Consider the following 26,661-nt stretch of genomic DNA (forward strand, 5'->3'; position numbering starts at 1 on the left):
TATCCCACCAGATTTGGGAAATGGTCTGATAGTTATATGGAGGAACAGGACTCAACTTGAATCATGAAATTTTGAGCTCTTAACCCCCCTGGAAATACAATAATTCTAGAATTATGCCTTAATAATTCTATAGTTATACCACAATCATTCTATAGTTAAACTATAATTATTCCACAATTATACTACAATAATTTTGTAATTATACTACATAATTCATTCTGCTTTTATCTCTTGTATATTATGTGTATAAGTCAGAAGACCAAAGCTTCATGGATCAAAAGCTGGAGAGACTTCAAAAACCATTGAGTCCAATGTTTCCATTTTACAGATTGGGAAAGGAAAGTCCATAGAAATTTAATGGTCTGCCTGAAACATTATCTATAAAAAGCTGCATTTGAAACCAGCCCTGCTAACTCTAAAGTCATCATACTGAACCATACTGCCTCCTACTTAGATTCTAATCCTGACTCTTATACTTATTGGGTTTATGACACTGCAAATCATTTAACTTTCATGAAATTTCAGTTTCCTTCATATTATTTGCTCTGCTTATCTTTCCTTTTTGTTATGAGAAAAGTTTCATGTAATACGGGCTCCTCTGATTTAATGAAAAATAGTTTCACGAGTAGAGACTAGGAAACGATCCACACAGGTAAGCTAAAAGAATGTCCAGACTGATCTGCAATTGGTTTAGTCCTTTCCCAGAGCTGGTCCAGCTGCAGATGTATGTGTATTTATATTGGTATATGTTTATCTACATGTCCAGATGTGCACATATACAGCCATATATACTGTTTGTATATATGATAGATGGATTAAGTGGAATGTGGGCTGGATCCACATTTGGACCTTGGGATCTTCTATCAGGGGAGTGCAGCTCCTTGCCCGAAGAACAGTACATCTTTATCGGTTTGATCGAGTGCGCAGTTTCGGGAGGGATGCTCATGGAGCGGTGAGGGAGGAAGGGGACATCCCCCTCGCCAGCCAGATCAGCCGAATCAATCCTGGAGATCCGTGGAGTAACATGTCACAGCCAGATCACCCTCACATTTTGGATCCAGCTTCCAAAGGTGGGTGGGGTAACCTTTGAGAAATGATGCATTCCTTTTAATGACCTCAAGTTTCTTCCTTGAATGAAGGTTCATTTTTTTGTTTGTTTGTTTCCAATACTGCTGATGCCATATAAAAGCCAGATGTTCTACTACCATCTCAAAGGAATAAGAAATGGAGAGACGCATAGTGGGGTGTTGTGTAGGATCGATAAAGAACCGCAGAAGGGTCATAAATAATAGTTGAGAGATAGAGAAGCAGAAAAGAAGGGGGACTGGTCAAGTCAACAAGCGTTTTTGAGAGCTTGTTGTGTGCCCAGAACTGTGATAGATCTAAAATTACAAACAGAAAGAGAGTTTCCATCCCCAAGTAGCTTACTTTTTAGGCAAGTATCATCCTAGGACATGGACAGATCACAGTTGTGATGCTACTGGAGGAAGTAGCCCCAAAAAGGGGATCACTGGGCCAAGGAAGCACCAGCACAACTGAATGAATTTTTCTGTCGAGAAATTAAAGACAGGGATCCAACAGCATCGGGAAAAAGGCGACTGGAGGGACACGAAGAGGGAAAGAAAGGGCAGCAGGAAGACAAACTGTTTCAATTTCCTGATTTTTTCCCCAGGCTGGCCTTTCCCCCAAATGTAGCCAGTGCTGATTTCTGCCAATTGCAATAGCACATTTGCACCAGACACCCAGACATCATATAGATAATGAAGATGATAATGATAATAGAGAGAAAACTTTTCTGGAAGTGTTTCCTTTAATAAATGTTTTCTATCCTGTAAAGAGGCAAGAAATTTCATTGACTTGCAAGAAATTTGTTCCATTGGTCTGCATGTAACTTGCTATATGTCAGGATTTGTAGGATACTTCAGGGATACAGGGGAAAGGGATAGATTCTCAAGCTGTGATTTCACCGATAGAACTCCTTGATGAGGCAATTCCTTCCGCCAATACAGATTAGCCATTTCTCTTCAGTGTAGTCTCAGAGAGCTGCCCTGAAACTTGGCCAGGTTCATCCATCCATGGCTTCTTTCTTCAAAGACTGGCTATCTGTCCATACTACCATGATCCATCTCTAGTTTCCTATCAGATAATTTCAGGGGTTTGCACTGGGAAGCTTAGGATCATGGCTCTGGAGCTGGAGAGGCTCTTTGGGGTTATCTAACCCAGCCCCACCATTTTCCATGTGAGAAACTGAGTCTGAGAGAAGTAAACCTGAGGTCAGCCAGAGCTGAGATTCTCAAGTTTTCTTATTCCCAGTTTTCTGGGTATGATTCTCCCTTTCCTTCTTGACATCCCCTACCCCATGTCGAGGTGCTCGGTGATCTTTTCCAGTCCAAGCCAGAAAGCAGGTCAGATTTGGAGGCAGGAGACTCAGTTTAGCATCTGGGCTCCCTTTCTGACCTCAAGAAGATACTTTTCTCTTCTTTATCATGTGAGGCAATCCTGGACACAAAATGGGACGACCTTTGGAAGTTGGCTAGCTTGATCTGCTCATTTCTCACACAGTGTCTCAGGGAGGTTGTGACTTGTTTAAGGTCACACCACTGATGAGTGCCAGAGCTAGGATGGAAACCCAGGTTCTGGAGCCCAGATGTATTACTCTTTCCACCATCCCACAGTGCTTCCCCTTGGACTGACCTAAAAGTTTTAGGCTAACAACAGCAATAATTGCAGATAACATTTAAAATGTTACGCAAACCTTAAAGCATTCTGTACGTGCTAGCTGTAATTATGAAGGTTTCTTCTTGTCCTCATTCAGTCATTTTATTTGCCACGGACTCTTAATGACCTCATTTGGGGTTTTCTTGGCAAAAATACCAGAGTGGTTGGCTATTTCCTTCTCTGGATTACTTTAAAGAGGAGGAACTGAGTGACTCACCCAGTGTCACACAATTAGTAAGTATCTGAACTCAGGAAGATGAATTTTCATGACTTTAGGCCTGGTACTCTATCCACTGTGACACTATTAAAGATTTACAAAACAGTTTGTAAATTTTATCTCATTTGATCTTCATCCTGGAAAGTAGATGTTCTTATTCCCATTTTGCAAATGAGGAAACTGAGGCAAACAGGGTGAAGTGACTTGTCCATGGGTCACATAGTTAGTGCCTGAGACCAGATTGAACTTTTTATTCTAGGTCCAGAGCTGTACCAGCTCTAATTCTAAGATCTTATGATATTGGGGAACCTTACTAAGCTTTAATTGAAAAATTCTGGTCAGGGAGACCACACTAGCCTTCCTCCACTTCCAGGCAGTCCCTTCTACTTTTTGATAGGTCTACGTGTTTGTAATCATACATTGACTTCAATGGAGTTTCTCCAGGTTGTGTCCTTTGACACAAGTAGACTGCCAGGGGATGGCTTTATATGTCCTGGAGAGATTTGTCCCATGGCAATAGTGATATGGAATTGATGGTTTAAAAAAAAAAAGAAAAAAAAAAGAGAGAAGCAAATTGGATTACAGGGTGGGGGATGTGGAGGGAAGAAGAAATTAGTAATCAATTCTATTTATAAGCAAAGAGGAAATGGCCCTGTGGAAAGATTCAGCGCTAGAAAGTCCTTGGAAGTCACCAAGTCCAATCCCCTCATTTTAAATAGTAGGAAAATTAATCCCACTGAGATAAAGCTATTTTTATCAGGTCTTATAGAAAGTAACAGGATAAGGATTTGAGCCCATTTTCTGAGATGGGAAACAAGGGAAAGGAAGCCCCAGTTGGGCTTTTGAATAAGCTGCCATATTGTAGAGTCCAGTCCTGCTCCATGAAGTCCATTCATTTATAAAATAAGGACATTATTATTTGCACTCTCGTATATTCGAAGGGCCATTACATGGAAGAATTGTTCTTGGCCCCAGAAGGCAGATCAAGGAAGGATGGGTGGAAGCTGGAGGAAGCTAGTCAGGGGGCTCTGACAACATGAACAATTTCCATGGGATTCAGACCATGACTGGAGCTGCTCTTTGAAGAAACCGCTGTCACGGTGAGCAATCCAACAGATGGAGTGCGTGTCCTGCTGTGAAGGAATCGTGTCTGGCTCAGGGCTAGGGACAAGAGAGTGGAGAAAGCCAACAGCCAGCAGATTTATCACCCGCACTGATGCACCGAGGTCAGTGGAAGATCAAAGGAAAGCCAGGGAGAGGGCCAACAGGCAGTCGGGGATGAAATATCCCATCATTACTCTAGCTGCCTTCAGGACCTCTGTTCAGGTTCCTGCCACTGCCTGCAAGAGTTTTTATTTTCCTGTTTCTTCCAAGCTACATTGCATTTACCTAATTACAGTCATCTGCATTATCACTCATATTTGCTTATCACTGTAAAATCTGCAAAGCTCCTCCATAAACTCTCTTATTCAATCCTCACAACTTTACAAGAGAAATGCAGCTATTATTCCCATTTTAGAGATGAATAAATTGAGTCACAGAGAGATGGTGACTGATCCAAGGTCACACAGCTAGTGTGCCAGCACTGAGTTGAAGACAAGCTTTCCTAATTCTAAGACCAATCTTTTATTCACATTATTTCTCTGAGTGTGCATTGTCTTTCACACCATAGAAAATAAGTTCCTCGAGGGCAGGAATAGGTTTTTGTTATTTTTGCAAGTTCAGCACTAAGGAAAGCAACTGGGCATTTTCCCACTCAATTGTATTTTGTTTTTATCTTTTTTTTTCCTTTATTAAATCTTTTTATTTTCAAAACATATGTGTGAACAATTCTTCAGCATTAGCCCTTGCAAAACCTTGTGTTCTAATTTTTCCCTCCTTCTCCCTCTCCTAGCTGGCAAGTAGTCCAGAACATGTTAAACATGGTAGAAATATATGTTAAATCCAATATATTCAGCTATATTTCTTTAGTGATACTTCTCCCTCAGGCCCCCAAGGATCTGATCATCCTGCAAGATTTTATCAGCCTTCTGATTCACCATATCCCAACAAAATAAGAGGCAGTTAGGTAGCTCGGTAGATAGAGTGAAGAGCCTGGAATCAGGAAGACCTGAATTCAAATCTAACCTCAAAACATAGTCTCTATTTGCCTTAATGCACTGGAGAAAGAAATAGCAAAACACTCCAAGATTTTTGCCAAGAAAAGCCATTTTCTGAGCAACTACATCCCACCCTATCTATCCTTACCTTTTACTTCTCTGGAAAGTAAAACAAAGAGCTAACTCATCTCACAGTTAACCTTTAAGAAAGACTCCCAGACCAACTATTTGTCCATTTCCCACCATTTTCCTTTGAAACACTTTGGAGTTTTCCCTCCTATATCCTTACACTGGGTATCTTTCCTCATCTTCCCTCAATAGGCTGTAAATTCCTTGAAACTGGAGACTATCTTTCTTTTTGTATTTGTAATCTCGGTGTTTAACACTGTGTCTAGCACATTTTTGTTGAGTTTCGTCAGGTGTGTTCGGCCCTTCATGTCCCCACTTGGGGTTTTCTTAGCAAAAATACTGGAATAATTCGTCATTTCCTTCTCCAGCCCATTTTACAGATGAGGAAACTGAGGCAAATGGGCTGAGTGACTAGTAAGTATCTGAGACCACATTTGAATTTGAGTCTTTTTGACTCCAGTCCCAGCATTCTGTTCTCTACATCACTTAACTGCCCTTTCCTGGTACTTAGTAAATCTTTATTGACTGACTGACTGATTTAATAAGTGCTTAATGATTGAATTGAAGGTTTTTCTAGGCCTTTGGAAGTCAAACCTAGCTAGAAAGGAAAAAGAACTGCTACAAAATAAAAGTAGTAAATAAATCCAGGAGGTAGAATGGGAAGAGTTCTAAAGATCCCTAGGATATCTCTATCATGGGACCTTGCTGAGATCCTGAGATAGCCACTTCCCATCCTGCTAATCTGGGCAAAAACAGTGGGCAGAGGAAGGATTCTTGTCTTTGGGGTATAGTGATACATATTACTGAAAGAGAAGGAGAATATGTTTCTTAATGTCCACCCCTTTAAATCAGAGCCCTGACTATCAGCTCTTATACCTGCAACAGATCACACAAAACATAGAGGAAATAATAATAAAAACATCTCCCCCATAAAGCTTTAACTCCAAGTCAACTTGTTTAGTCAAATTCAATGGAAGAAGGAGCTGTCTTGGGATGAAGAACCTTGTCCTTCATTCTCAGAGAGGACCACGGTATGAGGGAAGGGGTCCTTCCTGATGTCATCACCTCCATGAAATGCAATTGGATTGGATTTAAGTGGGGGAAGCTGTGCAAGGTCACCTGCCCCAGTGGTTAAATGAAGAGGTCAGGACAGAAAGGGGAGAGGGAACCTTGGACACTGAAGCTGCTTCTGAAAGATCACTGCTGGAGCAGGAGCAGGAAAGGGAAAGGAGTGTGGTGAACAAGACTGGGCTACCCTGCTTACTAAGGGGACAAAGCTCCTCATTTGGTGGCTTTATATTTTAATTAATTCTTCTTGCTATCTGAGTGTAGAATCTACTTGATTCTAAGCATGTGAAGTTATAGAAGGGCTGACAGCATCATTTAAATGTCATACCCTGAGGAAAAGTTTAGGTCAATCCACTCTCCTTATTGCTTTACCCTTACTGGGCTAAATTAGAAAGATTACCCTAGAATTTGCTTCAGGATTCTCAACCATAGGGAACTAGGTGATGGAATGGATAGAGAACAGAGTCTGGAGTTAGGAAGATCTGAGTTTAAATCCAGCCTCAAATATTTACTAACTGTATGACGCACACAAGAAAAATCAAATCAAACCAGAAAAAAATGAGAAAGAAAACAAAATGCAAGCAAACAACAACAAAAAGAGTAAACATGTTATACTGTAGTTCACACTCAGTTCCCACAGTTCTCTCTCTGGAGAGAGAAAAATTTGGAACCCAAGGTTTTGCAAGGGTGAAGGCTGAAAACTATCTTTGCATGTCTTTTGAAAATTATAAGCTATTATTGAAAATATTTTTTAAAAAGAGAAAGTGCTCTCAGTACCAGAAGCAAGAAATAACCAGAAGATTGGGACTTTTAACATTTCACCTAAAACTATAACTTTTAACATCTCATTTTTAGCATCATTATCCTTTAAGAATTAGCTTTTCAAGCACTGAGAGTTTGCTATCAAAGATCCCCACATATGGCAGGTTAGAAAGGCCACATTGCGGTGACGTTGCCCCGTTTGAATTTGCAGACTCAGCTTCCAGAAGGCCAATGAAATACAGCACTAACAGCCACCCCAGTCTCGGACGGAGTCTCCTGGCTGAGCATCCCGTGCCTTGGTTTTGTATATGTGTATGAGTGCATGTGTTTCTCTTTCCTGAAAAGATTTATGATGTGTGCGTTGAAACCTGAGGCTGAGTCTGTGTATTCCAGTAGCCTCCTGCATCCCTCAGGCCTCTGACATTCCATAGCACCGAGCTCATGAGCACTGCCCCGACCCATTACCCCTTGCAGTGTCTGCTGTGAGCGGAGAGGTTCCTGAGCCCCTCAGAACTCAGATGTGGTACCACATGACTCATCAGGATCTGTAGCCATGCCAGGGAATTAGTGTTATCACCGCAGCAAATTTGGGACTTGGCAAGTTACCTAGAACCAGTGCTGGCTGGGTTTCAAACCAGAGGCTTTTTTGTGGAGTGAAAACACGTGAAGTAAATGGATACCTTTGTCCCCCACATCCCTAGGAATTACCCCCTTCTCCCTATCAAGCATCCACCACTTAAATTCAAGTTCTATTCCAACAGCCTCCTAATTTTTCTCCTTTAAATGCTTCTTTACTTGGATCTCTCTTCTGCCTAAGTGGGTTTCTTTCCCCCTGAGTAACAAATAAGACTAGATCCCTTTCCTACTCAGTAAACTACAGGGGCTCCCTATCGCCCCCAGACTACAGGATCCACTTCTTTGTTTAAAGACATTCTCAGCTTGGCCCTGGCCAACCTGTCCAGTCTCATTATTGCAGTCTCCTTTTACCTTTCCTTCGTCTCATTCCTTGAATTGACTCCATCCAATTGTATATTCAATATATGTTTATGTATGTATATATTCAATCTTTCTCAATAAAATGCAAGTTCCTTAAAAGTATGGACTGTTCCTTTCCTTCCTTCACATCCCTTGTACCTCGCTCACAATCTAACACATAGGAAATGATTAATAAATACTTGCTCATCAACTGTTTAAGAGAAGAATTCTAGATGTGGAAGCAGAGGGTCTGGGCTAAGATCTCAGCTTTTCCACTTATTACGTAGTAGTTATGGGTAAGCGACTTCACTTCTCTGGGACTCAGTTTCCTTATCTGGAAAAGGTCTCTTATTATCTGACCTCATGGAAAAAAGAAGTTAAGAGAGCTTCAAAAGCAGCTAATAATTTAAGTAGGTTATGTATATATCCCCATAACTTCCATTCCTATATTTTAGCCTTTTAGGTCATCGCCAGTAATCATTCAATCTTTCAACAAGCACTTTAATTTCCAGTTATACTTAATCGAATGCTACTTCCTACTTTATGGGAACACTGAATACTTTCTTCTATATTCAGGATATATTGAGTGATCTTGAATCTGCTTTTTATTCAGTTCAATTCATCAGCATTTATTAATCACCTACTGCATGCTAATGTCCCGGGGACACAAAAACATTGGCCCTCATCAAGATTACATTTTAATGGTGAGATTCAACAGGAATTCAAAAAGTAAAGACAAAGTAGCAACACAGTCAGGTCAAGAGGAATAGAACCTGGGAACTGTAATGGGATCAAACTCTTAGTACAATGCTTGGCACATAGTAGGTACTTAATAAAAATTTATAGTAATATAAAAAGAAATAAAATATTAAAAAGAAAGGCTCGATATAGTAGGGGATGTTTGAATTGTATTCCTTCCTTACTAGACTGTAAGGTAATAAATCAAGAGTAGTTCTGGGGCAAAAAAATGGCCATTGGGGTGTGGAGACATCTAAGAAAATTTCATGGAGGATGTTGTTTCAGAATAATCAATTTGTGAATGAAAGTTCAATCTAAATAGGTTAAGAATCCATAGAATCAGTTGAGATATATTGGGGAGGGGGAATCCTGAATTTTCAAAAACCTATTCAGAAAAAAATGAATTAGTAAATAGTTGACCTTTTTACCTAAAATATAGTAATCAAGGATCATCAATGTAGATGAATTTTGGTCACTATGGTGATTCCTAGATAATTTTCCAATTATAAAGTACCAAAGGGATTGTGTAGCCCAATGCTCCTATTTAACAGTTCAGCAAACTAAGACTCAGAGAAATTATGTTACTACAAAGGTAGCAAATGTTCAAGCTAGGTCAAATGCAGTTTCTCTCGGTCCAGTATTCTTTCCATTGCAGCATATTGTTTACCCAAAAAAGGAATTGAGGCTCTAGAAGGCTGTATCATGCTCAGGACCATACAAATAGTCTCTGAGAGAGATTTGGATCCAGGTCTTTTGGCCATTTCCTTCCTCCCAGAAGCAAAGAATTGTGGAGAGCTACCTCCAGGTGCATTAGTTTGCCCACGAGCCCGCAGCCAGTCCCTTCCAGAGGAAGACCTTGAACCCAAGACTTTCTGACTCCAAGACTGGCCCTCCATCCACTCCCTGACACTGCCTTTAAAAATCATAAAACCCCTTTAACATTTTTCTTCCTTGTCTGAGATGACCCCAGGCTTTCTTCCCGGGATATTCCTTAGTGTCCCTACATATTTGATGGGGAAATGGGGGGCAGAGAATTAAGCAATTTGGCCCCAAATTCACTCAGGGACTTCTTGCAGAGGTCAAGTGGATAGTAAGACAACAGGGACTATTTCCTGTTTAACTTTGTAAGCTCAGTACAATTCCTGGCACATAGTAGGCAATTTCTCAGTGCTCATCAAATTGTATTGTTCTTGACCGGGGTGTCAATGACCTGTATCATTCAGATGGAGACTGAATTTTTGCCTAAAACACATAGATAATAGAGTCAAGGTGTTTGAGGAGGTGAATAATCTCACTGCTCACCCCCATATCCTATGTAGATACAACCTCAGTGGGACTTCTTTCCCTGTTGTCTCAGCGTAATCTCTTCAGCCCTGAAAGGAGAAAAAAAACCAAACAGACAGAATAAGAGCTTTGATTTATGAGTCGTATATGTTTCTTGCTAACATCTCCAGAAGGCTACACTTTATGATTACCCCCTGAAAAAAAAATGTGTTTATTATTCTCCCCGTTGCTATAGCAGGCGATGTTTCCATGTTATGGGTCTTTTTCCCTGCAGACATTACAACATTGACTCATGGGCCAGACCTGAGATTCCAGGCATTTTCAGACAGGGGGAAAACTCATTCACTGGGGTTGGAAAGGCAGCTGAGGGTGCCCAGAGCTGTGCTTGGTCCCAAGGGGCACACTGACAGAGAAAAAGTAGGAATGCTGGTCAACCAATCTGTGCGAGATCCGGGGGGACCTCATCCCCGGCAGGAATAAGAACTGGGGCTCTCTCACTGGAGCTATACAGAGAAAAGCCCTTAGGGAAGCTTGTCGGGGTTTGTGCTTCTATGGGCGACATCCAACATGTATCCCAAATTTCAGGCCTTCCTCCAAATCTCTTCTCCATCCCCCCAACCTTGTAAATTGTGGTTATACCAGCAAGTGCCAAGTGAAGCAAGGGTTTCAGGCAATTTTCTAGACAATTCAAGCAAAAAAAAACAATATGTTTTTGCCTTAATTATTTGAATCACTTTAGCAAAATTGTGTTCAGAGCTTAAATTAGGCAGATAGCATCTCACTCCCTCAGTTTATTTAGCAGGTTTGCCTTCATTTGCATAGTTCGTTGTCTTTGTGGGAAAGGAGAGGGCAGTCTGGATCTGGGACTTGGTGGGTAGGGAACTTCCAGAAAGGAAACTTCCCAAAGTCAGCCGGAGTGCCCAAAACCAGGTCAGTGACTGACTATGGTCATACAGAGAGTGTGAGTCAGAGGCGAGCCTTAGGATCATGAAATAGAGCCAGAAGTGACCCCTGAAGCCATTTTGTCCAACTGCCAATTTTTACAGGTGGGGAAACTGAGGTTCCCAAGTATTAAGTGATTTGCCCAATATTCCACAAGTAGTAGGTAACAGAGTTGAAACTAAAACTAAGATTTTCTGATTCTTAATGAATCACTTCCCCTGGACATTAATTTTTTTTTTTAATTTTATTTCTACTTTGCTGAGACAATTGGGATTAAGTGACTTACCCAGGATCACACAGCTAGGAAGTATTAAGTGTCTGAGGTCAGATTTGAACTCAGGTCCTCCTGACTTCAGTCTACATTTATTATTAAAGGGATGAATTAGTGAACATCTGGAAAAGGAAACAACAATTTCAAGAACTAGAGTGATCTCGTTAAAGCATGCTAGATGCCATGTCTTTTTGGACATAGATTGATTGGTTAGGAGAATGCTGTAAATAGAGTTTACCTGGATTTTTAAGGAAATTTTGCCACAGTATTCCATATTCATCTTGTGGACTGGATAGAGATGTCCAGGTTAGCTAATAGTACTGTTACATGGTATAGGAAATGGTTGAATGACCAGACTCAAGGAATAATTGATAATTTGATGTCAATCCAGATGGGCTGTAGTACAGTATCTCGGGATCAGTCTAGCTTTTTACTTTTCTAATTTTTTAATTAATTACTTGTTAGAGGCATAGAAGGCACAGTGAAATGTGCAGATGGCATAAGCCCAAGAGAGCTATCATATCGGATGACAGTTACATTCCCAAAAGATCTCAAAAGATTAGAGTTTGGAGTTAAATTAAATAGGAAAAATAGTAATATACAACGTTATTCATATACAGAGAGGTTCTGGTAAATGTTTAACAATCAGTTCTCCAGAATACATACATGAATATCACATACATATATGTAGATCTTAAAAATGGTATCCTATGTGTATATAGTGTGTTTCTATGTATACACATAGGATACCATTTTTAAGTTTAAACTGAAATGACTAAAATGATCTCTATCTCTTCCTTAATTCTAGGAAGTCAATAAAACAACAAATCAAGCCTTGATTTATAACATTTGCCAATGTCTGAAGAGTAATAGCTCACCTAGCAATCAGGTATAACTTTTATGGAATGGATGGAATATTATAAATTATATTTATTATATTAATATATAACTTCATTGTATATTTATATTATGTTATAAAATTAAAAATATATATTATTTTAATAAATTTTTTACTATACATAGGATGTTTAGTATATAGATATAATCCATTGAATGTAGATATTGCATCAATATTATTTCATTTGATCCTCACAGCAACCCTGAGAGCTGTTGTTGAATCATTTCAGTTGAATATAATGACCCCTTTTGAGGTTTCCTTGGCAATGATACTGAAGTGGTTTTGCCATTTTTTTTCTCCAGCTCATTTTACAAATGAAGAAACTGAGGCAGACAGGGTTAAGTGACTTGCCCGGGGATCACACAGCTGCTAAGTGTTTAAGGACATATTTGAATCCAAGAAAATGAATCTTTCTGACTCTAGGCGTCAAACTCTATCCACTGGGCCACCCAGCTGTCTGCCTTTAGACCATCTAGAAACATCAATTATTTTACATTCAAGAATTTTGAAATGGACTGGCAACGGGCCATCGACATGCCATGGTTCAAAAGGATATGAAAATATTTCAAACTGGATTAAAAACTGTTTTGTTGTCCAAACAAACTGGTCAGAAACTAAATCACTGAAGCCAAAACATTTAAAAACTAAATAGTCTGGAATGATCTTAAACCACTTATGGGTCATGCAAGACAGAAACCATTGTGTCAGAGAAGCTCGTTCTGAAACTAAATGTTGAAATATTTTCACGATGTGAAACACGAAATTATGAGAGGCAGTCAAGCACAACGAGTGAATAATGGAGCCTGACTTTGGGTCAGAGAGACAAGGACTCAAGTCCTACTCATACAGATCTCGACCGTTCCGGGATTTCTTATTCTGCAGAGGTCTGTACGTGTATTTCTGTAAACTCTTCAGAGAGATCTGTGGGAAGGCAATCCTTTGGTTCACTTAACATTTAAGAGATACAGGAAAGGAAGACTTATGGTGAATATGGTGGTGGTCTTCAAGTGTTTGTTCTATTTGAGCCCAGAGGATAGTACCAGGGATAATGGATGGAAGTTTCATTGAGATTAATTTATATTTAATGACAGGAAACATTTCCTCATAAACAGAGCTAAACACATATGGAACAGGCTAGTTATAGATGGAACAGGCCCCCTTTTACGAGAGGTCTTTGAGCAGGAGCTTCATGATCATTGCCTAAGTAGTTTTAATGGGTTATTTTCTTTTGGTTATGACTTTAGGTAATGGCCAGGAGGTCCCATATAGCTCTGAGAGGCTATTATTTCATATAGCATTCAGTCCAGACCATCCCACTTTCTCACTACATGAGATCTTACATCCTTGTCTAACCTTGTGCTCTTGGATGGCGTCTCACCCACAAGCTGATGTCCTGTATCATTAATTTCCTATAGAAAATTTCACACTAGATGTCCCATACATGGTTTTAATTCAACATTCCTAAAACTCTAACCACTGATCTTTCTGTTTTCCTTTAAGTCCCAACTAAAATCCCACTTCCTACAGGAAGCCTTCTTTATTTTGGTGGCTTCTCTCTGTTATAATTGTTTCCTATTTGACTTGGGATGGAAAATGCCATTTGCATCCAGAGAGAGAACTATAGAGACTGGATCGAAATATAGTATTTTCACCTATTTTGTTTATTTGTTTTTATCTTTCTCATGTTTTTTTTTTCATTTTTGGTATGATATTTTCACAACCTGACAAATGTGGAAATATGTTTAAAAGAATTGCACATATTTAACCTATGTCAGATTGCTTGCTGTCTTGGTAAAGGAGCGAAGGAGAAAAATCTGGAACACAAAGTCTTACAAAAATAAATGTTGAAAACTGTCTTTACATGTATTTGGAAAAATAAAATATTTTTGAGAAAAAGTATTTTCTATTTTTCCCTTTAAATTTCAGTGCCTTTCCTCTATTAATGGTTTCTTATTTCTCCTATATAGAACTTTTTTTTTTTTGCTTATTGCTTCATTTATTAGATTATGAGCGCCTGGAAGACAGATTCTGTCTTTGACCTCCTTAGCACCGGACCGGGTAAGCACTTTACAAGGATTTATTGAATTGCAAAATTGAACTTATTTCCCCTAAATGCTCCCCCTTTTGAAAATTCCTTATTTCTGTTGACGATAGCATCTGTAGAAGGTATTTTTCATTGTCCCTTATTCAACATCTGGCCATTACCTGAGCTCCTCGCTTTCTCCCGTCCCACAATCCAATAAGTTGCTAGACCAAATATTGGCATTTCTGGTCCTACAATGTCTCTCACATCAGGCCCCTTCTCTTCACTCTCACACTTTGGTTCAAACCTTCATAATCTCTTGCTTAGGTAATTGTGATAACCTCCTAATTGGTCTTTCTGCCTTAAAACTCTCACCACTTCCATCCATTTTATTCAGAGCTACCCACAAAATTTTGACCTAAGGCACCTGAGACTCTACTTTCTATGCCTCTAGTCAAATAAGTGATTTTTAAAAAGCAGAATAGCACAAGGCCAAGGATTGATCTCTGAGATACTACATCAGAGCCCATCTTCCAGACTGAACATCAAAATGATTAATTATGCTTTAAGTTTGGCCATTCAGCTGTTTCCCATGCAACCTACCTGGACTATTATTTAACCTGCATATCTTTATTTAGTTCAGCAGATGACTAAAAGATTCTGTATAAGATTCTCTAGGTAGGAATAAAAAGCAGCCAGCAGAACCTGCTACCATTCTCCTCACCCTGTCACCACATGGCTGACAACACATGATGCTACTATTTCTTCTGCCCCTCTTGTGTTTATTCTTTCCTGATCTTAGGTGAATGTGTCTTAGAATAAAGCAGACTCCAAACTTGTGAATAATAATAATAGCAAACAACCCGCATGTATATAGTGCTGTAAGATTTACAAAATGCTTTACAAATATTATCTAATTTTATCCTAACAACTTAGGATGGAGAAGAAGACTGAAAAAGAAACTGGTGAGAAAAACACCATTTCTCACCATTGTAAGATAAGGAAAGTGAGGCAGACAGAGGTTAAGTAATCTTTGTGTCCTCCCTTGGAGATTACCCCCAATTTATCCTATCGATATCTTATTTGTCTGTAGTAGTTTGCATAGTTCCTCCTTCATTAGACTGTGCAATCATGGAAAGCAGGGACTGATCTGAGGTTTGGGTTTGGGGTTTGGGGCTTTCTTTTGTATTCTCAGCACTTAACACATCTCCTGGCATATTGTAGGCACTTAAATAAATTCTAGTAGACTTTGCCGCATTATGATGTTTTCATTTTTAAAATTTTTTTCTATAAGCAATAAAAGTAAAGATTTTGAATTAAGTCATCCTTAACTAATAACCTCCCCCTTGAGATTCTCTGAACTCTGAAAGAGGAAGAAGTTAATATAAGCAACAGAACAGTAAGATAAGCCACAAGAAAACAAGCTGGAAACCTGAGAGAGGTCATTTCTCACTAAATAATGAAAGTGGACAGCCAATTCAACTCTGCAAGTGTCTTTTGACATCTGTTCAGGATGTGTGGGTCCAAGGAAGAAGGTCTTTTGGGTTTTGGTAGAAATTGTATCCAAACACAACTGATTGAAGGGTGAAGAAGAATAGTGAAACATGTGGAAGATCCATGCAAAGTCCAAGGAATTATAATTAATTAATTAATGTAATAATTATATAGTTAATAATAGTAATTAGTACTATAAAAATAATAGGCTGGAAGTGCTACCATTCTGTGGGAAACTGCAGTCCCAAAATTTGGTTTTGTTTTGAAGAATAGGGAAACATGTGGAAGGTCCCTGCAAAGTCCAATGAAGCAATATATAATTAATAATCATAATTAATAACATAAATAATAATAGGCTGGAAGTGCTACCATTCAGTGGGCAACTGCAGTCCCAAAATTTGATTTTGTCTTGAAGAATAGGGAAACATGTGGAAGGTCCACGCAAAGTCCAAGAAAGGAATAAGTAATTAATAATGGGCTGCCCTGGAAGCACTACCACACTACCAGTATGGTAGCCTGTGGGCAACTGAAGTCCCCAAACTTGATTTTGTTTTATTTTTGTTTCATGAGCTGACCTTGAAGTAACCAATAGCTATGTCACACATCTTACCTCTAAGAAATGATGACTGTCACCCTAGACTGCTAGATTTAGTGCTCTAAAATACTCTCTAAAATTATAAATTGTAGAGAAACAGCTAATTCCTTCACTGGGAGTTCTCATATCAGATAAATCACCTCAAAAATCATGGCGTAGAGAGGTAGCCTAGTAGTTAAAGGGTCAACCTTGAAGTCAGAACTTGGGTTTGAGTCTTGCTGCTGAGTGTTCTGGCTCTCTAACTTCAAAGTAGCCATGTTATTTTGGTCTTTTTCAAGCATTAAGGACAACAATCAACCAACAAGCCAGACCTAGCAATTCTTAAAGAAAAGTTGCTGATCTTTTTCTGTAAAGGAAATTCACACATAGGAAAATTTCCATGCTGATAAGTCCACCAGAATGCTCCAATGTTTGATTCATATAAAGCTCTTCTCTGCTGTTAAAACACCGTTTTTTTTTTTTTTCCAGAAAACCACCAGTAATTTTGTTTTTCAGTCATTTTTCATTTATGTTCAATTCTTTATGACCCCATTTGGAGTTTTCTTGGCAGAGATACTGGAGTGGTTTGCCATTTCCTACTCCAGCTTATTTTACAGTTGAGGAAATGGAGGCAAACAGGGTCAAGTGACTTGCCCAGAGTCACACAACTGGAAAGTGTCTGAGGTCAGTTTTGAAGTCAGATTTTTTTTTTTTGACTCCAGGCTTGGGACTCTGTCCAATGCACCACCTATGTTTGTGCCTCCATTTCCCCATTTGTCGATTATCCAGTCCATTATTGTTTGTTTTCCAATAGAAGGAGCCTCCATGACTTGAGTAAGGCAGCAGAAGGATCCATTCCTTCTGGCAGGTGAGAACAGGCTGTGCTCATCATGGGCACCCTGGACCACTTAAGTAAACTTCAGTTTCATGGTTTTCTCTGAGGCGTTTGAGGATGGAACCCCGCCTCTAAGCTCAGTAGTGCCTCATTATCCACTCCTTTGCTGTTACCACAGCTAAACAATGCCAGTGTCAAAGTACTTCAGTTCTGAGAAATACCTCCATCAGTCATCGTCCTCCCCAGTCTCTCCGGTTGCCTTCAAAAACTCAATAAACATGCTTGAGCTTGTCATCCCTGATCTCCTTCCCCAAGGAGAGGCAGGCCTTGAATTCCGGATTGATTTTATTTCTTTGTTTTTCTTCCTCAACTTCCCTTTACTCTTCCAGTGCCATTTATTTCACTGTCAGCACTCGTTACTCTAGAGTCTGAATTAATTAACTATATTTGTCAGCCTGTCTTTTTCTGTTAGCATTTCTAGGTTTAGTCTGGTGGGGTCTGTGTCCCTGCCAGGGATGGCAGAGTTGGAAGGTCCATCTTATTTCATCTCTTATGTAAGGAGTTAGGGAGGAGGGAGACTGATAGATATTCCTGACATTAAAACAGTTTTTAACATATTTAATATGGATTGGACTAGTTGCCATCTAGAGGAAAGGAGGGGATAATTTGGAACAGAATGCTTTGCAAGGGTCAATGTTGAAAAATTACCCATGCATATGTTTTGTAAATAAAAAAAGCTTTAATAATAAAAATAAAATAAAACAGTGTTTAAACTACAATAGAGAGACCCATCCTCAGAAATACAGCTGGTTGCTTTCTTCCCAGGTCCAAACATAGCTTAGTCAAGAGGGTATCATTACACTGGGAGCTCTTTGAGAGAAGAGATTGGGTTTTGCCTTTCTTTTTATGTTTAACAGTGCTCAGCTCATTGCTCAGCACATCATGTTGTTGCTGATTCATTTCAGATTTCAGTCATGGATAACTGTCCAAGATCCCATTTGGGATTTTCTTGGCAAAGATACTGGAGTGTTTTGCCATTTCCTTCTACAATTCATTTGACAAATGAGGAGACTGAGGCAGATAGAAGTAAGTGAGTTGCATTTTTGAATGCCTTAAGTATAGTAGGTGCTCAATAAACACAGTTGATTTCAACATAAATAAAGGAGAATGAAAAGAATCTATCCTTAGACCAAGAAGACATGATCATAAGGTCTGGTTTGCCATTCAGTAGATGATCAGGATGACCTTAGTCAAGTTACTCATTCCCATTTTATAGATTTGAAAACTGAGGTGCAGAGAGATTAATAATTCAAGAATTAGAAGGTATTTAGTGCTGTCTGACTGTAAACCATCCTTAGATGAGAGTTCTGGTGTATACTTTTCCTTTTTTTTTCTGACTATTCCATAGACTATTGCAGACTTTAATTGAAGAAAACCAACAGATTTAGAGAAAATTGCATGTTGAAGACCCTCATAACCCATCCTCCTCCTATATTTCCAATCTTCCACCTGACTCCCCCAGATGTCTTCTCTAACACAGTAACCCTGTCCTCCCGGCTATTCCCAAACTCTCTCTCTCAGCTCTAAGCATTTTTTTCTGGTTGGTTCAATGTTCTACCCACTCAACTCTACTTATTGACTTCCCATCTTATATAAGGAGCCTTCCCCAATTAATTCCAGTGCCTTCCCTCAGTTAATTATTTCCATTTATCCTGTACGTAGCTTCCTTTGTTTATATTTGTTTGCATGTTGTTTCATTGTGAGCTCATTTAGAGCAGGGATTATCTCTTGCCTTTTTTATATCCCCAGCACTTGGGGTATTCAGGTGGACTAGCACCTCTGACAGAGCTCTTTTCAGGACTGCCCATCCACCTTTGGTGGCTACCTGGCACTCCGTTCTCACCTGTGGCTCTAAGCATCTGTAGCACGTACAGTGGTCACAATTCAGTCTTGCAGACAGGCTAAACCAGGTTGGGGGTTCAAACCCATCAGAGAGTTAGGGAGGCGTCTACCCCAAGCATTTGAAGACTTTCCCAGAAGAAAGGGTGGATGAGAACAATTTATTCCAATGGCCACAAAGGCAACTGAAATAGGTGCTGTGGAACACTAAGATCTTGAGCAGATAGCAAAGTCACCAAAGTCATCCATTGCCTCCCAGACTATAGCCACTGTATCCATTGGATTCACTGGACTTTTTGATGACTCTGGAAGAGAGAATGAGACTGACCACTTTGTGCAGCTCTGTCTCACTGAAATTTAGTTCACTCAAAAGTCAAGACATCATCCTTATGTTATTGATCCTCTTCAAAAACAAAGGAGGAACAACAATCCCCAACATTGGTTGGATGGTATGGTCCCATTAGGGAAATTTTCCTTTGGAATGCAATCTCTGGGCTCATATGGCTGGCAATGGTAAAGATACCATTAAGTGATATAACTAAGATCTCCTTGCCCTTAGGAATCCGAAAGCACTTTTTCTAGAAGGCAGGAAAACTTCCTTTGGACAGTGTTTGGATTCTATGTTGTAATGGAAAGATCAAGAGACTTGGAGGTCAAGAAATCTGGAAAACTTCCTTTGGACATTGGTTGGATTCTATGTTGTAATGGAAAGACCAAGAGACTTGGAAGTCAAAGGATCTGGAAAATTACCTTTGGACATTGTTTGGATTCTATGTTGTAATGGGAAGACCAAGAGACTTGGAAGTCAAAGGATCTGGAAAACTACCTTTGGATGTTGGTTGGATTCTATGTTGTAATGGAAACCAAGAGACTTGGAAGTCAAGAAATCTGGAAAACACCTTTGGACTTTGGTTGGATTCTATGTTGTAATGGGAAGACCAAGAGACTTGGAAGTCAAGAAATTTGGAAAACTACCTTTGGATGTTGGTTGGATTCTATGTTGTAATGTAAAGACCAAAGGACTTGGAAGGCAGGAGATCTGGATTTTAATCTCTGCTTTAGCACTCATGAGCTGTGTGACTGAGAGTGAATTATGTAAATCTTTGGGACAATGAAATCTATAAATAGTGAATGGATTGGACTAGTGTTCCCAATCTGGACTGTTCTGGGGGACCCATGTGCCAGTGATATATAATTTTATCAGTGAGCATATTTTCTTCACTGGTAGTTATCTTCAGGTCATTTTAAGATCATATGATTACAATTGCAAGAGTCAGAGCAGTTTTCAAAGTATCATCCAGGGGTTCTTGGGTCTCTAAGAGCCTTTCAATGGGCCCTATAAGGTGAAAACAATTTTCAAAGTAAGACTAATTCATTATTTGCCCATCAAAATATTCTTTCCTTTTCTAATCACATATATGCACGAAGCAGAATTTTCTCTATATAATTCAGCCAAAATAATATATTACAGTAGATCTAATACAGAAGCAGGGAATAGAATCCAGCATCTTCTACTAAACCAGATGTTAAAGAGATCTACAAAACTACATAAAACAATGCTACTCTTGTGACTTTTTTTGTTTAGAAAAAACATGTCAATGCATAGTGAGTTCATTGCTGTTATTCTTAAATTAATAAATCTATAAACATTTAAAACATTTCTCCATTGTACTTTCGAATAAGGTAAATATCCATAGACATAAATGATATAAACAAAAACTGAGATTCCTCAATATTTTTTTTTAATTTTCTAGCTGTGTCGACTCTAGACAAGTCATTTAATCCCAATTGCCTCAGCAAAAAAAAATTCATTTAATGCTATTTTTCCAATTACATTTAAAGAGATAGTTTTATCAACATTCATTTTGTAGAGTTCCAAATTTTTCTCCCTTCTTCCCTGCCTCCTCCATCCTCAATAGCTCCCCAAGACAGCAAGTAATCTGATATAGGTTATACATGTACAATCATATTAAACATATTTTCACATTAGTCATCTTGTGAAAGAAGAATCAGAACGAAAGGGGGAATCATGAGAAAGAAAGAAAAAACTAAAAAATGAAAATAATATACTTTAATCTGCATTCAGACTCCACAGTTCTTTCTCTGGGTATAGATAGCATTTTCTATCACAAGTCCATTAAAATTGGCTTGGGATGCTCAAGAATTTTTAAGAGCATCAAAGAGATCTGAGACCAAAAAATGAGAGATTCAACTTCCTCTAAGAAATGGAGACCTGAAGAATAAATCAAAGTCACCCAGCTGACAAAAAAGACAAGGTCAAGTTTCGAATCCAGATCTCTGACAGCATCACAAGTCCATCAGGGGGCTCATACCAAAAGGCATTCCTCATTGGTTGGTAAACCAGAGCTTGTGCTCCAACAGAATGACACCCAAGAATCTGGGATGTCCCCCACTATAAATGCTAGTATTTCCATAGGATTTTAAGGTTTGTCCATGAGATAAGAAACATTGATTTTATTTGATGCTCACAACAATCATGGGAGGAAGGTGATATTATTGTCCCCATTGTACAGAAGAGAAGGTGGAAGCTGGCAGAGAGAAAATCAAAATCACCCAGTTGTAAGTGTCTAAGATACAATCTGAACTTGGATTTTTGCTACTTCCAAATTTTATTCTCTTGAATACTGTGATATTTACCCCACCTACTACTTGAATAGGACAAGAAGGGAAGTTCCAAAAGGTCCTTTATAGACTTATAAAATATCTACATTCACTTTTTTCTCCATATCTGAGCACATGGTTCCCACTGATTAGAAGAGGGAGGGATGCACCTAGTCTGAGGAAGGAACAGGGCAACGGAAGTTTGGTTTGTTTTTTGTTTTGTTTTGTTTTTGTAATTTATAGCTTTTCAGAAGTAAAGTTCTTGAAGACAGAAACAATTTGCTGGGGAACTGAGAGCAGAATAGGGAATTCACTTTAAAAACTGTTTTTAGTTGTTTATCAGTTGTGCTAGATTCTTAGTGATCCCATTTGGGGTTTTCTTGGCAAAGATACCGGAATGGTTTACCTTTTCCCTCTCCAGCTCATTTTTACTGAAGTGGAACAAGGCAAAAAGAGTTAAGTGACTTCATGACACCATTTTGGAGTTTCCTTAGCAAATGGAGTGGTTTAACATTTCCTTTTCCCATTCGCTTTGCAGATGGGGAAACTGAGGCAAGTAGGGGTAAGTGACTTGCTTAGGATCACAGAGCTTGTGACCAGAAGGTCCCCTTCCGGCTCCATGAGTCTGTGGGATTCAACAAATAAAAGGTCCTTTTGTCTGCTTCCTGTCCCAAGCCATAACTGATGCTTAGTATATAGCCATATGACAAGGGTAATAAACACCCCACCCCCTCTGAGGCAATGATGCAGAAAATAAAATATAGAGGGGTTGAGTCCGAAAGCATATATCAATCTCTGAAGTGCTTTGAGATCCTTTGGGATGAGAGGTGCTATAAACCTGTAAGTTATGAAGATGTTTAATCAACTCCTCTCTTACCGATGTGCGTTCTCTCCGAGAGGTCCTTTGATTTACTGCTACCTGTGTTTACCTACAGGATAATGTTCCTGGTGGACCACAGTGTGAGGAAATAAATGGTTTTCATGGGTGATGAATTGCCCTAGCAGAATCAGGAGTCCAACACCAAGAACATTATTCCTATGGTGCCACAAGAAAGAAGGAGAAAGGCACGTGCATAAATAAAGCCCGAGTGATCTTACTTTGGAGAAAAGCCCTGTGCTGACATTTCCTGGTAGTGCCCTTTGGCAGCCTGGGACAGCGCTCGGAGGCTGAATAATGGGCTCCTTCCTGAGGCTTCAGAATACACCCTTTCCAAATCCATTCCCTTGGGTTTCAGGGGGAAACGCTATCTGTGCTCAGTGCAGGGCAGTTGCTGGGCTGGCGGTCTCATCCACCACGGAGAGACCTCTGTTTAAAGGACACGGGCTCAAAATCTGGCCTCTCCTGTTTGATCTTAGGAAAACCACCACCTTTCTGGCTTTTTCAGCTGTAAACCGAGAGTCCTCCATGATCTAGTCCATCTTCAAGTTGATGACCTTATTACAAGGTTAAGGCTAATCCAAGAAGAGAAAATGGTATAAAAGACAATGACACTTTGAGAAAGTAAAACAATACTCGTATGAGTCTGCTTGGAGACAGCTCTCAGTGGCTGGGGAAACCCATAAATAAAATCACCTATCATTGAAGAATGGGTCCCTTAGTATAATCTGGGATGATAAACAATGCCCTTCGTTGTTTATAGGTTTTACTGGGGTAGAAAGGGGTAATGAATTGGCCTAGATCACACAGTTAGTGCCTGAATAAAAAGCAAAGAAACCCTGGATTTCTCAAAAATCAGGAGCCCGACTGCCCATCTACCCACCCCGCTTTGCATTTTGAATACTTCTCCTCTCTTACTGGACAGCTGAAAGAAGGAGGAATGAAATGAACTCACAATGAAGTAAATACATGGCCTGCTTAAAGCCAAAAATACTGATTTTAGGGGGGAAAGAAAAGAAAATCAACTAAGTGGAAAATGAGATTTACAGGATTTGTCCAAGATCGTGCATCTACAAGGTAGCAGAGTTGAGATTCGAACAAAGGGCCTCCAAATCCAGCCTGCTTTTTCCACTCTGACCTTCCCTCATGAAGATGATAAAAGACTCAGTAAAGATCCCAGAGCACACTTTGAAATAGAAAAGTGTAGAATCCTTTGTTTATTTACTAGTTTGTGACTGTGGACAAGTCATTGTTTAGGCCCCTGTTTACCTGTCTGTAAAATAGGCTGCCTCTGGTGTCTCATCTCATGGGCCCAGCTGCATCTTCAAACTGACCCTCCATGACCCAGACAAGGCCCTAATTTGTCAGGTGGCCCTCATACACCTGAAGAAAACAGCCCGAGAGAGCAGATCGAGGGTAACCCGCCGCCTGCGCCAGCTCTATTATTCCTGGTCCGCTCGTACTGCTTCCAATAAATAAATCATGGGGCAAGGGCCCTACTAAATTTTAACTCACTGCAGCTTTAATAGCCCATCGGCTTAGGTTTAAATGATCTTGGAGAGCAGGAGAGTGGTTGACCTTAAGCAAACCAGTTGGATTCAACCTTGACATTTGAACATAATTAAACAAAGAATCTTTTTCCTCATTAAATGTTATTTTTGTTTCTCAGGCCATGAGTGGAATAGTGAATGAGTCTCCCTTTCTTGGACGTGTTGGAAGAGCAGGGGTGGAAGGGGGGGGTTGCCTGGTGTACACAGTAGCAGTTGCCAGCAACGAGGCCAGAGGGGACACAGGAGAGAAGTTTGGGCTTAAGATCAACTCCGGGGGGAGGAGACGTCCCCCTTTCTCCTAAATTCAAGGCCTAAAAGTTGTTCCTGGAGCCCAGCCTTCCATTGACCCAAAGGAGTGACCCAAAGGAGACTGGACAGACTAAAGCCCCTCACTCTTCAGGGCAGATCATCTGGGTCTGATAAGTGCCCCACCAATGACTTTGGAGATGGATACCCCAAATCCCTGAAATGACAGGGTCCCACTAGTGTCTGAGGCCACTTTTGAATTCAGATCCTCCTGATTCCAGGACCACTGTTCCACCCAGCTGTCCCTGGCAAAGACACTGGAGTCGTTCGCCATTTCCTTCTCCAGCTCATTTTACAGATGAGGAAACTGAGGCAAAAAGCTAGTAACTTATTTAGGGGCACACAGGAAGTGTTTGAGGTCACAGGTATGAAAGGTTAAAAAAATGGGGGAGAAGGTTCCTTCCCCAAGCTTAAAACTGAGAGAAGGATATTTTTGAGAGTTAGGAAGACTCAAGTGACAAGAAGTAGAGAGCCAATGAAAATAAAGATGCTGGTGTAAGGTGGAGTGAATAGCACTGTCTCTGATTTATTTACAAGGAGTAGTTTGAAAGCGATGGTGGTTGATAAGACCCATGGCTCCTTGTAGATGAATCCAATTCTCTTATTTCAAAGGTGAAGACCCTGAAGTCCACACAAGGGAAAATGGCGCACAAAAATCATGTACATAATAAGTGGTAGAGATAGGATTCTAACCCAGATCCGAAGCTCTCAGATACTAAATCTTTTTGGGTTTTAATATCACATAGAGGGAAAAGATAAAATTCAACCACTACCAATAATAATAATGGATATATAATGATATAAACATACATAACATTTTAAAATTTGCAAATAATTTATATGTGCAAAACTCTCTGTCTCTTTGTCTCTCCATATCTGTTTGTCTGTCTGTCTGTCTCTCTCTGTTTCTCTCTCTGTGTCTCTCCACACACACATACACACACACACTCAACAGTCAGTAGGGACCCCCACAATACATTTTGGAATTAGAAAGTCCTGAGTTCAAATCCAGTCTCAGAAATTTCCTAGCTGTGTGACTTTGGCCACATCATTTAAACGCCCCCCCCCAAGGTATTGAGGCAATTCCATCTCTTGATGTGTGTTTTGCAAAGCCAGTGTGGACATTCTATAAACCAGCAAATGTACATTCGTATTTACCTCTATCTTTGCTCATGGAAAGTTGGGTATGAATCCATTTATCCCCAAAATGGACAATTTCCCACACTCATCATCCTAACCCTGGCACTCAACCACCTATGAGTTTCAGCTCTCAGGTCTTCATTTCCTCACTTGTAAAATGAGGGGAGTTAACTAAAATCAATCAGTTAGTAACTATTCATTAGATACCTTCTACACGGCAGCCTTGGACCTTGAAAGACCTTAAAAAGCTAAATCTATGAGTTTATGTCCCTCTGTCTCCCGTGCCCTTCCAGAGAGCTGAGCCATGATTTATGTCTTAACGAACTGCTTGTAGGCCCATGGGGCCCAATCTATGAGTAGGGTTGGATCACCTTTTACCTGCCGTTCCTGACTAGCCCCACAATCAACACCATTTCCAAAGACGGCAGAAATACTCACAGAAGCCAACCTCCAGACAGCTCTCCGCTCTAACCTTCAACCCATTCTCCACTTACCCTAATGGTAGATGAGTCCAGAGGCCGTATTTTTTAGGCTTGTTGGAGAACAGATTGTGTGGAACAGAATCTGAAACCTTGCTGAAGTCAAAATATATTTTCTCGATTGCTTCCCTCTAATCTTCCTGAGAAAGCCAAGTTGACAGAGAGCCCAACTTCCCTCTCAATCATGTTGCCAATAAAAGCATGGAAAAGGAGCTCTGGGCTTTCTCTCTGGGCAACAGCAAGGGTCACTCTGATTAGGAGGCTGTCTGTCAAATGTCTTTGGGCCTTGTGATGGCAGGGATTGCCTTCCCCATCATGCCCTTTGCCCCCTGCTCCCTAACGCCCCACAGGGAAAAAATGGATCAACAAACGAACTGTCTGGGATCCAAAGAAGGAAATTAATGACTCTCAGTGACTTTGGAGGAGTGAAAATCCCTTTTTCTTTATTCTATGATTTCATTATTTTGTATCTAATGTGGTTTCTTATGAGTTACTTGCTTGTAGTAAAGAATATATTGAGTATGGAAGCTACCTAGCTTTTTTCCCAAGAGTTTAAAGATGGCACACTGGCCCTAAAATCAGGAAGGTTTGAGTTCAAATCTAGCCTCATACACTTATTAGTTGTGTGACCCTAACTAAGCAAGTCATTTAACCCCAATTGCTTCCCCCACCCCCCAAAAAATGAACATACATCTCCACACTGGCCCATATTTTTTCATTGTTGGTGTTGACTCAATGTTGTGTAACAATGAAATAATAAT

The 26,661-nt window shown here is 39.9% G+C and overlaps 1 protein-coding gene across 1 annotated transcript in view; it reads left to right on the forward strand.

Moving 5' to 3' along the window:
* The window catches only part of FJX1 (four-jointed box kinase 1), a 77,672-nt gene that overhangs the window by 20,784 nt on the left and 30,227 nt on the right, over window positions 1-26,661 (forward strand). Inside the window, exon 2 of the mRNA XM_051966764.1 lies at window positions 868-1,070. Within this exon, the coding sequence (XP_051822724.1) occupies window positions 868-1,070 (203 nt within the window). The remainder of the gene's footprint in view (window positions 1-867; window positions 1,071-26,661) is intronic.

This window comes from Antechinus flavipes, chromosome 6, assembly GCF_016432865.1.
Source record: "Antechinus flavipes isolate AdamAnt ecotype Samford, QLD, Australia chromosome 6, AdamAnt_v2, whole genome shotgun sequence".
Taxonomy (NCBI): domain Eukaryota; kingdom Metazoa; phylum Chordata; class Mammalia; order Dasyuromorphia; family Dasyuridae; genus Antechinus; species Antechinus flavipes.